Below are 14390 nucleotides of genomic sequence, written 5' to 3' on the forward strand. Positions count from 1 at the left end.
GTTCCCCTTCGCCCACCAAACCGACAACAATAGATCTCGCCAAGGCGTTCAGCACATGGGCTGAATCGCTAGGCGAGACCTAAAATGAGGACTCAGCTTTCAAGTCATTATGCAAAGCGTGATTGTGCATGTATGTGGCTGTGAAAATATGAAAATGTTGACTGCGTATGGGCTAAAGAACGGTGGTGGATCAAGCCCAGATCTTTTGACTGGGTGTGAGTGTTTGATTGGTTCTGATGCTCAGTCCATCACCACCCCCTTTTGTACCGCTTTGTTCGCCATAAGTTGGCAGGGTATGCTCAGACGTGAGTCCCTTGCTCACTTTGCCACTGGATTCGGGCAAGCCTGAAGACGGCTGAAATGCCAGAAACCGGTCCTAGGAAGCTTGTTTCCGGTCCAGTGAAGGCATGGCTTGGCAGTTCGGGCTGGGCTGTTCCCATGAGGCCCAGGGTCAGACTGATTTGCATATGACCATGTCTGAACTGGGGTGGCAGAGTGGGCTAAAGAACGGTGGTGGATCAAGCCCAGATCTTAGAAGGTTGTATCCAAAAGATGTAATTTCCCCATACTCTTATCCTAAATCATACCTTGTGCTGAGGCAGCAGTTGTGGAGAGTGCAGCATTTTGAGCGTTGGTGGAATGTAAAGTGGCCTCTGCTGTCGCACTGGAACCTGTATTTTGGAGAAGATAAAAATATATAAATGTACACAGTGTTTTCTTGTGCAATAAGAGGCTGTTTAAAACCTGAATTAAGTTAAGTAATTGTATTGCGCTCACAATATATGTTATATTATAGTAGTAATAGTTAATTGTATTGATAAACAAATATGATTGACAGTAGAGTTCTAAAAGTTAAGTACAATCTGCACATCATAATTAGAGCAACAGTCACCATTGTGGCCTATTTGCATAAAATGTCATCAAACACCACTCAAGGCAATGGTGTAAACACATCTCGAGCCACAGGTGAGTGGGCCTATCCTCTGAATCCTACAAATAGTATTTAGTCACGGTTGACTAGTCATGTCTGTTCTACATTTAAAAGCAATATACAGCACAAAATACCCCCTTCCATACATTATAAGAATATTGCAAGCCACAGAGGAGTCCCCTGAAAGTATATTCATGATTAAGGGCAGGGCCCTCCGAGGTGACTTGAAATATTCTTATAATGTACACGCCGATGTTTATGCATGAGGTTCTGATGGCGGACCTCTATTAGTCAGTTTCAGGATATGTGGCTGACACTGATGAATCGATACTTGAAACATTGCTATATGTATATTTGATCTCACCGATTATTAGGAGGACATTTGAATTGTTACTTCAGGATCACAGACCAAAAATATTCCTTTGAATTCTATTTCGATTATGATCTTGACGTACTGCCCAGAGTAAGTCCATGACTAACTGTCTGTTGGACGAAACATGTATTGGCAAGTTCTGTGGCTTGAAGACACTTGTTTGAAATGCAAGAATAATACTGGATAAGACCTGACAAGCTTGAAATAAATTAAGAAGAACATATTCAAGATTGACATCTGGACTCTAATTATTGCTCAGATTCATATGCCTTTGCTCGGACTATCTAATATCTATTTTTGCATTTGGTGGGCTTGCCCACAATTACAACGTGAGGTGGTCGTTGTAGGGTATACCTGGAGCAGTGGCATTTAGAAGGACTTTTTGCTATTTGGATTTTCACTTCCCAGCGCAGAATTTCCCTACCACCGTTCTGTTTTCTGTTAAAAAGACTTGAAATATCTGTTTTCTGCTGATCATTGTTCATTTTAGAAAAAAAGACCATAAGAACGAAAAGCCAGTCCTGGTTGTTTAAACTACAGCTGTAATTGTGCTCTGTGGCCTGCCTTTCACCTTGGCTGCTGGCAGTGACAGCAGTGACAGCAGGCATTATGAAGTCACAGCACAATGGTAATAACTTGTATTATGTTATTATTGCAGTTGACAAGACTGTAATAAAGAAATTAGCGATGGAATTTAATACAGGCATTGCAGACTCCTGTGTATTATAAATGAGTATCTCCCATATCTGTCAGAAATTGGGTTATTAGTTATGTAAGATGAAGGTCTTGTGCAAGTAATAGGCCCACATTTGACTCCTTACTGGGAACTAAGGGGCATATTTACAACAAAATGTCAGAGCGCTGGGCTGTGCCTAATTTGTCAGCGCCACGCTCCAACATTTCCAAAACGCAGGGTTGCGCCGTATGTACTACAATACACCGCACCCCTGTGTTTCCCCCTGCGCCAGATGATCTGCTAGCACCAAACCAGGCCCTCGTGCACCATGGTGCGAGGGTGGCTGCGTTGCAGACAATGATAGTTTATGTGCAGGAGGGTGTGCCTTACTGCACATAAATAATCAATAAGGGTGATTTGTAACTCCTGCGTGTGCTGCCTTGTGCAGCGCACATAGAAGTTGCAAATCGTCATTATTTAATGATTGTTTATGTGCAGGAAGGGTCACCTTCTTGCACATAAACAATCATTAATGGTGTTTTTCTAAATGCAGCACACATAGAAATAGCAAAAACATATATATAACACGTGCTCTTTCCTGGCGTTCGTTTTTGGCGCTGCCTCAGATTTACAGATCCTTGTATATCTGGGGAAGCATCAAAAAGCAATGGGTGTTGCAGTGGAACACCGACAGCAACACCCATTTCACGCAGATACTATTTTTTATTTTACAGAGTTTTATATAGCTCAGGCTTGACCCGAAGGTATCAGGTATCAGAGCGCTTTACACCAGTACCAGTTGCGTTATATGAGGACACATTCATTTTTGATCGGCACAGGATGTTGCAAGTGCTTGCCGAGATTCCAACCCGGTTTCCTAGATTTGAAGTCAACCGCCCTAGCTCTTAGGCCAACTCCTCTCTCTATATTTAGAAAGCAGCATTAATCCACAAAAAGTGTTGTAATGCCAATTTGTAAATATGGAGCAGGGCATTGCGCCATAGGAATGTCATTAAAAGTGACGTTCCTGTGGCGCAATGCCGTTGTAAATATGCCCCTAAGTACCCCATTGCAGCACCTGACTCTCGCAGGGTAAAACAACTTGGATTCAAGACCCTAAGAACTACAGACTGATGGCCAATGGTGCATTGCTTGGAAAACTGGCAGAAAGGCCTACCTACCACCAGATCTCAAAGTTCCTAGAGGACAAATCATTGGGCCTGATTTACAAAGATCTGGATGCAAAAACCTGACTGCAGTTTGTGACAATGTTTTTGCGACCAGTAGAGAATGTTATGAACCCACCTGTGAACCAATATGTCAGTTCAGAAAATTCCTAATGTGAGTAAGTCGAAATCCGACCTACCTTATAAACATTAATGAGGTTGATTACAAATTGTGACTCACTCCAGTTGGTGGCCATCACAGAGGTGGAGGCCTGCCAGAGTCAGCCATGTCTAAGATCACTTTTCATTAAAGTATCCTTTTTTTTTAAACACATCCAATTTTCCTTAAGGAAAACAGAGCTGTGTCTGAAACAAAGTAAGCATTTTAGTAAAAGTATGTTGAAGAGTTAGCAGATGTCCCCTGGACCTTTCCGTTATGCACAAAACATCTGTGTTGAGACAGGAATATTTCCTGCATGGAAAGTGGGCATGCACCCCTGTCTTGAGTGACCCAAGTACATGTGAAACTGGTATCCTGACTTTTAACTGGCCCGTCTCAGATGCTAATCTAGAGTGTGCACTGCAGCCTAGGCCCGCCCATGGCAATACCAAGGTTCAGAGCTGGTTCTCCAGGACCTAGAGGGCCAAGCTAAGCATGTCTTCTTTTATTGATTTGTGACTACTATCCTTATCTTGCATTAGGTTTGGTGGCCCCTTACTGATTTCTATGAATTAATAGTGCTGAACAGACCATTTTTCTGTGTCAAAGAGGAGTATGGCCTACCGACCCCACTCAGGTAAATGTTCTGCTTCAAAGTAACACCTGGACCCTTGTGCTGGCAATCTGTGTGTGTATCGCAGGAGCGGGACATGGTGGATATGAGGCCCCCACAGGACAGCAACACTCAGCATGCAATAAGAGTAGGCTTGCTGAGACCAATGGGATCTATGTTGGATGGCCCCTGGTTTAGCATCACACAAGATGGAGGGCAGATACAGCTTTCGTGGACACCGCAAGTGTATTCCCTGCAGTTCTGTGACTAGTCACAGAAAATGAATTGAAGGAAAATGGAAAGAGGGCTATCTTTAAAAACTCTATGAGAACCTGTTAGCTATTTAGTGTTTCCTGAGCGCTGTCAATTGGTGGATGATAAAGGAGAAGAGGGTGAGTGAGCAGATTCTATTGGTAAAGGTGAGGGAGTTTCTTGGCAGGCAAGTGAGTCATCCAAATATCACAATACATAGATGCTGAGGTTCACCATATAGGCAGAAGTTATCCCCTTATTAGAATACAGACAGAGGTTCAGCATCAAAACACATTTCATTGAGTGTAAGCATAATTTCAGTAAATACAAAGACTGGTTCATTGTGACACAGGAGCATCAGAGTATTGCAAATCTTTCTCAGTTATTGGAAACTGTTATAATCTCACTATACTTGGTATGTTCCAAACCCCCCTACCTTTCCTGTTAATTGGTATATCCCCAGGGAGCTCACCTTGGAATGTTCAGGTGAATTCCATCAGTGCTGTGAGCGCGGATGGTCAGAGAATAAATACTGCTCGACTTACCTCTGTGTGGAACTTCATTCTTTGAATATAACACTGGCGACGAACTGTGAAGGGGACAGCTGACCATCTCCCCTTTGTTTATTCTCTCTACGAGCGGCTGTGGATCGTGTCCAGCATTATCTTTTGGACATTCTTGCCCAGTCGTGCATTGGGGATCAGGCTCGAGTGAGAACGTCACATAGCGTCTGCTTTTCGACGCCGAGTCGTTGCTGGAGTATCTTGTGGTGAATGGTACTTCAGGCTCTGGTGTATACTCCTTGCTGCATTTTGAGAGGACAAGGTTGTGGTGCTTTTCTCATCGGAACCGGCCGCTGCACTCGGCTTCCTGTCTCTGCGGACGCTCTCTGGTTGTGGACTCCTCCCTGAGGCACCGGCGCACCAGCCACTGTGGACCTGCCCTGGCTGAGGAAACGTCCGCTTCGTCCGGCGCTCCAGCTGCCTGTGAGCCGTGTTTGTGACGGAAGTTTCATTGTGTATGACTGGAAGCTCCTCCCTGAGGCACCGGCGCATCAGCTACTGCGGGCCTTCCCAGACTGAGGAAGCGTCCGCTTCGTCCGGCGCTCCAGCTGCCAGTGTGCCGTGCGATTCACGGAAGATTGTTGGGATCCTCCCGGACTCCTCCTCATCGGGTCAACGGGCTCTGCGGTGATTTTGGCTGTGGGGGATATCCGGACAGTATCTCCTCTGAGGTAACTTCATTCCTGTGGGGGGAGCAGCGTACTTTGCGGGATCCACAATGGAGGGCCAGTAGTGTACTGGGTTTCTTCGTCACCGTGTCTGGGGCCCAGCAGCAGGGGACTGACCCAGGCAGGGTGTTAGCGGTTGTTTAGTGGGTTCTGTGAGTATCTCTGCACCTGTCTTGTCTCCACTAAGCAACCACCCTCTCCTCCCTGTGAGGCACTTCCCTGTTTGGGACGTCATCCGCATCTGGGTTTAGTAATCACTCCACCATGGGCACACCAGGCATGAGCCAGCCACCATCCTTCCTAAATGACTGTGGGGATCCGGAAATCCACTGGAAAGACTGGACAAAACTGTTTGAGTCCTATTTAATCGCCATGGGAGGGGAAAAGTTTTCAGCATTAAGGAAGCAGCACATTCTTTTGCATAACTTGGGCGTGCACGGGCGCAAAGTTTACGAGACTCTTCCTGAGCCAGATTTGGAGGATGAGGATGACAATGACGTTTTTGATGTGACATTAATGAAGCTGGAGGCACACTTTGGGGATAAGGTCAATGTGGTGTTGGAGAGACATACATTTTTCAGTAGAGTGCAAGGAAAATGTGAATCTATTTCTAATTACATTGCAGCTTTAAGGGGGCTTACGCAATTGTGTGAATTTGGAGAGTTAAATGACTCACTTATACGTGACCAGTTAGTCAGGTGCACAAATAATAGCAGGATCCAAGAGAAACTGTTGGCAAAGAATCCAACCTTAAAAGATGCTGTAGCGATTGCCCAGTCTGTGGAACATACCGCTAAGTGTGTGAAAGAAATGAAAGTTAGGGAAGATGTGGTCGCAACTGTGCAGGTCGAGGAGCAAAGTAAAGAGGTGTTAAAAGTAGCTGAGAAATGGAGCACTAAAGAGGCTCAAATCCCTAGAGTTAGCAAAGATGTACATAATTTAAAATGTTATAGATGTGGGAGCAGTAACCACCTTGCTAATAACCCGGTATGTACAGCCAGAAGTGTCTTGTGCAAGAAATGCAACAGAAGGGGACATCTGGCGAGGGTGTGTAAAGAGGGATTAAGTAACACTGTAAGTGTGGTGAGTAGTGGTGACGAATCTCGTGCAAAATATGTTTTCCAAGTGAAAAGCACGGCTGTGGGAGGGAGACAGAACTATCCCAAATGCGTTGTGTTGTTCAATAACAGACCACTGGAAGTGTTTGCAGATTCCTGTTCCCCTTTCACGCTAATAAATGTACAAGATTATGAAGAATTGCTAGGTGGTTCAAGAGGAGTGTTACAAACTCCAGATATCACACCCGAAGGGTACAAAAGAGACCCCATTCCTCTAGTAGGCATGCTAAACAGCCACATAGATTTCAATGGGAGAACCACGAAGGGAAATGTGTATATTGTAGAACATGGAGCAAACCTCCTGGGGTGGCAACACCAAAGGGAATTAGGAATTATACTTGATCCCAGCAAAGAGAATCAAGTGATTTTGATTGACAGAGTTAATAAGGAGGTAGATCTACAATTGGTGTTCCCTACATTGTTTAACGAGGAATTGGGTAAACTACGGGATTTCCAACACAAAATTAAACTTAGATCGGGAGCCAAACCTGTAGTCCACAAAACCAGGTCAGTACCTTTTCACCTGAGGGAGACGCTTAAGATGGAGCTTGATAAGCTATATGAAATAGGTGTCATACAACCTATTGAGGCTACGGAGTGGCTAGCTCCCTTGGTTTTAGCAGCTAGGGGCAATGGGAAGGGCATTCGCCTATGTGTAGACTTACGCTCTTTAAATGAGAACATTTGGGTAGAGAGGTTTCCTCTACCCAACATCAATGAGATGATAAGCACTATGGGCGAGGCTTGTTATTTTTCAGTAATTGATTTATCCAGGGCGTACCACCAAGTAGAGCTGCATCCCGAGTCGAGACCACTGACAGCTTTCACCTCACCTTTTGGGGCGTTCATGTTTGTGAGAATGCCATTTGGCCTCGCCTCGGCAGCCTCAGTTTTTCAGAAAATAATGCAGCAGATATTAGAAGGTGTCGAAAACACTCTCTGCTTTCAAGACGACATTTTGATGTATGGGAGAACGGAAGTGGAACATGACACCACTCTCCACACAGTATGTCGCAGACTAGCAGATGCAGGGCTTACGGTACAACTAGACAAGTGTAGAATTAAAGTGACGTCTGTGGACTATTTAGGGCACACCATCACCAAAGACGGATTCAGACCCAAGCACAGTTTAGTCCAGGCCGTAAGTGAGGCCCCACACCCAACGAGTAAAGAGGAGCTCAAATCATTTTTGGGGTTGGTGGAGTACATGGCAAAATTTGTAAGGAATTTTGCGGATTTGTGTGTAGGTCTACGGGAACTCCTAAAGAAGAATTCTGCTTTTGAGTGGAAGGAGGAACACAGTGAAATGGTGGAAATGATAAAGAAGCGTATACTAGATTCTCCAGCACTGGGATCTTTTGATCCCAAAAAGAGAACCATTCTAACCACTGATGCTTCTAGCAAAGGATTGGGTACCATGCTGTCCCAAAAAGGGGAAGGAGGAGAAAGAGTGATAGCGTTTGCATCACGCACGCTGAGTGAGGCGGAACGCAATTACTCAGTCATTGAGAGGGAGGCATTGGCGTGCTTTTGGGCGGTACACCATTTTAAATTCTTTTTGTGGGGTAGCAAGTTCACCATACACACGGACCATAAGCCTCTTACTTTCATATTTTCATCGAAACAAGCACAGAACTTGTCACCTAGAATAAGCAAATGGGTTCTAGGTTTGGAGAACTTTTGTTTCAGGGTTGAATATCTTCCTGGTCCAGAGAATGTGATTGCAGATTGCTTGTCGAGATTACCGATCAAAGGTGATCTAAGTGAAGAAGTTCTTGATGTACCTATTTGTGTGGTGCATTTACCCTCTCTTACTGATGCGGAATGGGACAAGTGCATGAAGGAAGATAAGACTATGGACATGTTGAAAGATCTCATGGTCAAGGGGTGGCCGGAGAAGATTTCTGAAGTCCCTGACAAAGTTAAAGACTTCTGGGAAGTAAGATTTGAACTCTCAGTTATAGCTGGACGCTTACAAAGAGGTGAGAAAATTGTTCCTCCCGAAGGGTTGAGGAAGAGAATCATAAATTTGGCCCATGAAGGGCATTTAGGCAGAAGCCTCACTAAGAACAAAGTACGGAGCTGTTTTTGGTTCCCCAGAATGGATTCAGAAGTGGAATGCACAGTGAAAGAGTGTGTCAGTTGTGCGAGGAGCGATAAGAGTAAAAGCATTCATAGAGCTCCTTTGTCCCCTGTTGACGTGCCAAAGACTCCGTGGACCAAACTGGCCATGGACATTGTTGGTCCCATGGACATCCTTGGGCCACAGAAGAGATTCATGTTTGTGTTGGTGGATTACACCTCCCATTGGGTGAATTTCAAATTCACAGCGTCCACCACAATTAACAATCTCATAGCATTTCTGAAAAACATATTTGTGTATGAAGGAATCCCAGCCACTTTGGTAACGGACAATGGAGTGCAGTTCGTCTCAGAGTCTATGAGAGAGTTTTTGGAGGAACACAATATAAAACATGAGAGGACTGCTCTCTATTGCCCAAAAGCAAATGGGCTGGTAGAAAGGGCAAACCGCATGATCAAAGAGCACATACAACTTGCTATTGCCAATGGTTTGAATGTGGAGGAAGCCTTGAGAGCGGCTATGTGGGCATACCACACTACGCCCAACCTAGTCACAGGGTTATCCCTATTTGTATATCTTAGAGGGAGAGAACCCAGCACCAAAATGTACCCAAGTTTGGTTGGGTGGGGGAAAAGGTGTTGTACCTGACTTTGAGCGTGTGGAGGAACGAGTAGAGTCTCATCAACAGAAATACAAGTCATGGTATGATGTAAAACATGGAGCAAAAGAAGTGGAGATAAGACCTCAAGCACAAGTGTGCGTTAAAAAACCTGGTAGGGTACAACCTGGAACGAGCAAATTTGGTGCACCTCAAAAGGTAGAGGTAACAGGTAAAAGTGTAGTTCGTCTGGAGAACGGACAAACATGGAGCAAAGATAGAGTTGTAAATACTGCATTAATTTAAGAGTTTTCGTATTCCCTGCAAGGGGAGATGTGTTATAATCTCACTATACTTGGTATGTTCCAAACCCCCCTACCTTTCCTGTTAATTGGTATATCCCCAGGGAGCTCACCTTGGAATGTTCAGGTGAATTCCATCAGTGCTGTGAGAGCGGATGGTCAGAGAATAAATACTGCTCGACTTACCTCTGTGTGGAACTTCATTCTTTGAATATAACACAAACTTCATAAAGGTAATGTGTTGACATTATGCAAACAAAGTTTAAGCATGATTGCGCATTCACGTGGCTGTGAAAATATGAAAATATTGACGGCGTATTGGGAGCCTAAATGTGTGACAGGACCGCTTCATAAAAATCATAAATAAGTAAATACATTAAAAAAATAAATAGATTAATAAACCCAACTAATCGGTCAGTAAGAGAAGGCAGGTGTATCTAAGACTTTAGGCAGGGTGTTTTCTGTCTGATGGGAGCACGGTACAGCCTCTTTCAGACATCTTGCACTAGAAAGTTGAATCCAGAAGATGTTTTTTCCCCATAATCTTATCCTTAATCATACCTTGTGCTGAGGCAGCAGTTGTGGAGAGTGTAGCATTTTGAGGATTGGTGGAATGTAAAGCGGTCTCTGGTGTCGTACTGGAACCTGTATTTTGGAGAAGATAAAAATACATTAATGTACACAGTGTTTTCTTGTGGAATAAGAGGCTGTTTAAAACCTGAACTAAGTGAAGTCATTGTATTGCGCTCATAATATATGAGTCATATTATAGTAGTAATAGTTAACTGTATTGATAAACAAATATGATTGACAGTAGAGTTCTAAAAGGTAAGTACAATCTGCACATCATAATTAGAGCAACAGTCACCATTGTGGCCTATTTGCATAAAATGTCATCAAACACCACTCAAGGCAATGGTGTGAACGCATTTCGAGCCACAGGTGAGTGGGCCTATCCTCTGAATGCTGCAAATAGTATTTAGTCACTGTTCACTAGCCATGTCTGTACTACATTTAAAAGCAATATACAGCACAAAATACCCCCTTCCATACATTATAAGAGTATTGCAAGCCACAGAGGAGTCCCCTGAAAGTAAACTCATGTATAAGGTCAGGGCCCTCCGAGGTGACTTGAAATATCTGTTTTCTGCTGATCACTGTTCATTTTACAAAAACAGACCATAAGAACGAAAAGCCAGTCCTGGTTGTTTAAACTGCAGCTGTAAATGTGCTCTGTGTCCTGCCTTTCACCTTGGCAACTGGCAGTGACAGCAGGCATTATGAAGTCACAGACCAATGGTAATAACTTTTATTATGTTATTATTGCAGATGACTAGACTGTAATAAAGAAATTAGCGATGGAATTTAATACGGGCATTGCAGACTCGCGTGTATTATTAACGAGTATATCCCATATCTGTAAGAAATTGGCTTATTACTTATCGAAGATGTGGGTCTTGTGCAAGTAATAGGCCCATAATTGTCTTCTTACTGGGAACTAAGGGGCATATTTACAACAGAGCGCAGAGCTGTGCCTAATTCGGCAGTGCCGTGCTCCAACATTTCCAAAACGCAGGGTTGCGCCGTATTTATTACAATATTTAAACCAAGTCCTGGGCACACGTTTGGTTTAGTCTTTCAAAATGTCAAACAATAATAATCATATACTTAAGCGCGAATGATAACAGGGTCGACACCAGTGGATGTTTTTATGAAATATATTTTGGACTTTCTTCAAAGAGTAACATCAAAGGAAAAACCAGCCGACACGTGTTTCGTCACTCGGGTGATTGCCCGTGACTCTTCAGGGCTGAATGGAGATCAACATATGTGGTGATATTTCCAACACGGTCTGAGCGAGTTTTAAAGAATTAGGAGGCCAGTCGCGGCGTGATGGATCCGGCTCACTTTCCGCATCCGTAAAGTGAGACGGATTCACCTCGCTGCACAACACCCAGGAAGCTTTTGAGACGGTTGCATCCACCCGTCTTTTCAACGCTCCCAATCCATGGAGAAGGGACCTATCCGCCCTCCCCTTGCTTCACTCTATCACATCACGCCGCGACTGGCCTCCTAAGTCTTTAAAATCCGCTCGGACCGGGTTGGAAATATCACTGGTCCTACGATCCCACATACGTTGATCTCCATTCAGCCCTGAAGAGTCACGGGCAATAACCCGAGTGACGAAACACGTCGTGTCGGATTGGTTTTCCTTTGATGTTACTCTTTGAAGAAAGTCCAAAATATATTTCATAAAAACATCCACTGGTGTCGACCCTGTTATCATTCTTGCTTAAGTATATGAATATTATTGTTTGACACTTTGAAAGACTAACCCAAACGTGTGCCCAGGACTTGGTTTAAATATTGTAATAAATACGGCGCAACCCTGCGTTTTTGGAAATGTTGGAGCACGGCACTGCCGAATTAGGCACAGCTCTGCGCTCTGTTGTAAATATGCCCCTTAGTTCCCAGTAAGAAGACAATTATGGGCCTATTACTTGCACAAGACCCACATCTTCGATAAGTAATAAGCCAATTTCTTACAGATATGGGATATACTCGTTAATAATACACGCGAGTCTGCAATTTTACAGGGTGGGTCCGTGCCCACATGTTTCAGGGGTTATTTGGGTTTCCCCTGACCTGGTAGCACCGTATCTATTCTATACGTACTTTTACTTCACCGCTATCTATTTGGAGCGCCATTCTTCCTCTTTACTCAAAACCCTACGCAGAACCATTATTTATTACAATACGCCACACCCCAGTGTCTCCCCCTCACTGGCACTAAAATGATCTGCCCAGCACCAATGCAGGCCCTCTTGCACCATGGTGCGAGGGTGCCTGCGTTGCAGAGAATGATTGTTTATGTGCAGGAAGGTGTCCCTTACTGCACATGAACAATCAATAATGGTGATTTGTAACTCCTGCGTGTGCTGCATTGTGCAGCGCACATAGAAGTGGCAAATCGTCTTTATTTAATGATTGTTTATGTGCGGGAGGGACACCTTCCTGCACATAAACAATCATTAATTGTGTGTTTTTCTGAATGCAGCACACATAGAAATAGCAAAAACGAGGAAAATTAAAAGTATTTCTCCTCGCATCGCCATTCTAACGCGTGCTCGTGCATGGCGTTAGTTTTTGGTCTCAGATTTACAGATCCTTGTATATCTGGGGAAGCATCAAAAAGCAACAGGTGTTGCAGTGGAACATCCGCAGCAACACCCATTTCACGCAGATACCTGCGTGAAAGGCTACTATTTTGTTATTTTTATTTTACGGAGTTTTATATAGCACGAACTTGACCCGAAGGTATCAGAGCGCTTTACACCAGCACCAGTTGCGTTACATGAGACACATTCATTTTTGATCAGCACGGGGAGATTAAGTGATTTTCCCAGACTCACAGGATGTTGCGAGTCCTTGCCGAGACTCAAAACCGGTTCCCCAGATTTCAGGTCGTGCTCCCTAGCTGTCAGGCCAACTCCTCTCCCTATATTTAGAAAGCCGCGTTAATCCACAAAAAGTGGCTTAATGCCACTTTGTAAATATGGAGCAGGGCATTGCGCCATAGGAACATCATTAAAAGTGACGTTCCTGTGGCGCAATGCCGTTTTAAATATGCCCCTAAGTACCCCGTTGCAGCACCTGACTCTCTCAGGGTAGCCACGCAAAGGAGTCCAAGGCCCACTCGGGGCAGGTGGTGTGGTCTAGCAATCCCAGGTCGCTGGCATGCAACACCAATGCTCAATAAATTATTCTCCAGTCTCTGCTTTTTCTTGTAAAACAAAAGGCATATTTATTATATCCCCTACTAAACATTATGCATTAAATTATAAATATAAACTCCTTTGGTGGCACCCTCAAATCACATTTCACTATGAACCCCATAATCACAATACCCCCCCCCCCCGCCCCCGCCACCTATACGAGATGCAGCATCACCATAGAAGAGGTGTCATCATATAAAAGGTGGGCCTATTGGCTCTGTCAAGGGGGCACCACATCAATATACAAAGTAAGTCTATTGGCTTTGCCAAGGGGTCACAACATCTATTAAAACAATATTATTCACATGTTAGGGAATCATGTTTTAATGCATCATTGTGTTTATACACATTTCAAAGGCAATGCATTTTTTAATAAAGCATTTGTTTTCAAAGCAACATTAATCAAGTGTTAGAGTCTTTAATATACACTTTTAGGACAGATATTGGAGGTAAAGGGCCAACCTGAAGGGACCCTGTGCCCCAGAGCAGGAAAAGAACAGTTCCACTCTGTGAATCCTTTATAAATACAGGGTGAGCCTCTCCCGGGGGTCAGGACTACAAGAGTCCAAGAGACTGAGGGCCAGATTGCTTACAACACTCTTGTGGGGCTGCTACAACTCCTGTAGCCCCACCCACAACACTTGTGTCAACGTTGATGGAGCCCATGGCCCTCCTTGGTCCGCGAAAATGTATCTTTAAACAGCTGGCTCACCCTCTGTGAGGCTCTGCTTGTCAGTATTTTCTTTAGTTTGATTGTTGGTGGGTGCCCTGGTCCCACCCAGGGCCAGGACACCCACAGGCTGGAGGGCAAGTTGAGGGTGCTGCATGATGAGCTCCAAGGCCCCCATGCCCCTTGCCAGCTCCACAGTGCAGCACGTGTCCTTAGGTGCACGTGGAAGTTGGCCACAGTTCTTTGTGCACCTATCAGTCTGCGGCATCTTCATCCTCAGCTCCCTCTATGGAAGCAGCGCCCACACGAGCACTCAAAGCGCCAGGCCTGTGCACTCTTCCTCTCGGCATCTGGGTTTGGAGATGAGTTCTGGGCCCCATTCAAGATTGCATCAGGCTTTCTATGCTGTTCTGGGCCCTAGAAATTTGTTCCAGTGGGCCC

At 44.5% G+C, this 14390-nt stretch overlaps 1 protein-coding gene across 1 annotated transcript in view; it reads right to left on the minus strand.

Annotated features, from left to right (window-relative positions):
* LOC146788620 (uncharacterized) overlaps window positions 1-14390 on the minus strand; it is a 447327-nt gene that overhangs the window by 275498 nt on the left and 157439 nt on the right. The window contains exons 4-5 of the mRNA XM_085635787.1: window positions 10065-10148; window positions 588-671 (exon numbers count right to left, since the gene is read on the minus strand). Of these exons, the coding sequence (XP_085491913.1) occupies window positions 588-671; window positions 10065-10148 (168 nt within the window). The remainder of the gene's footprint in view (window positions 1-587; window positions 672-10064; window positions 10149-14390) is intronic.

Source organism: Triturus cristatus, chromosome 11, assembly GCF_964204655.1.
Source record: "Triturus cristatus chromosome 11, aTriCri1.1, whole genome shotgun sequence".
Lineage (NCBI taxonomy): Eukaryota > Metazoa > Chordata > Amphibia > Caudata > Salamandridae > Triturus > Triturus cristatus.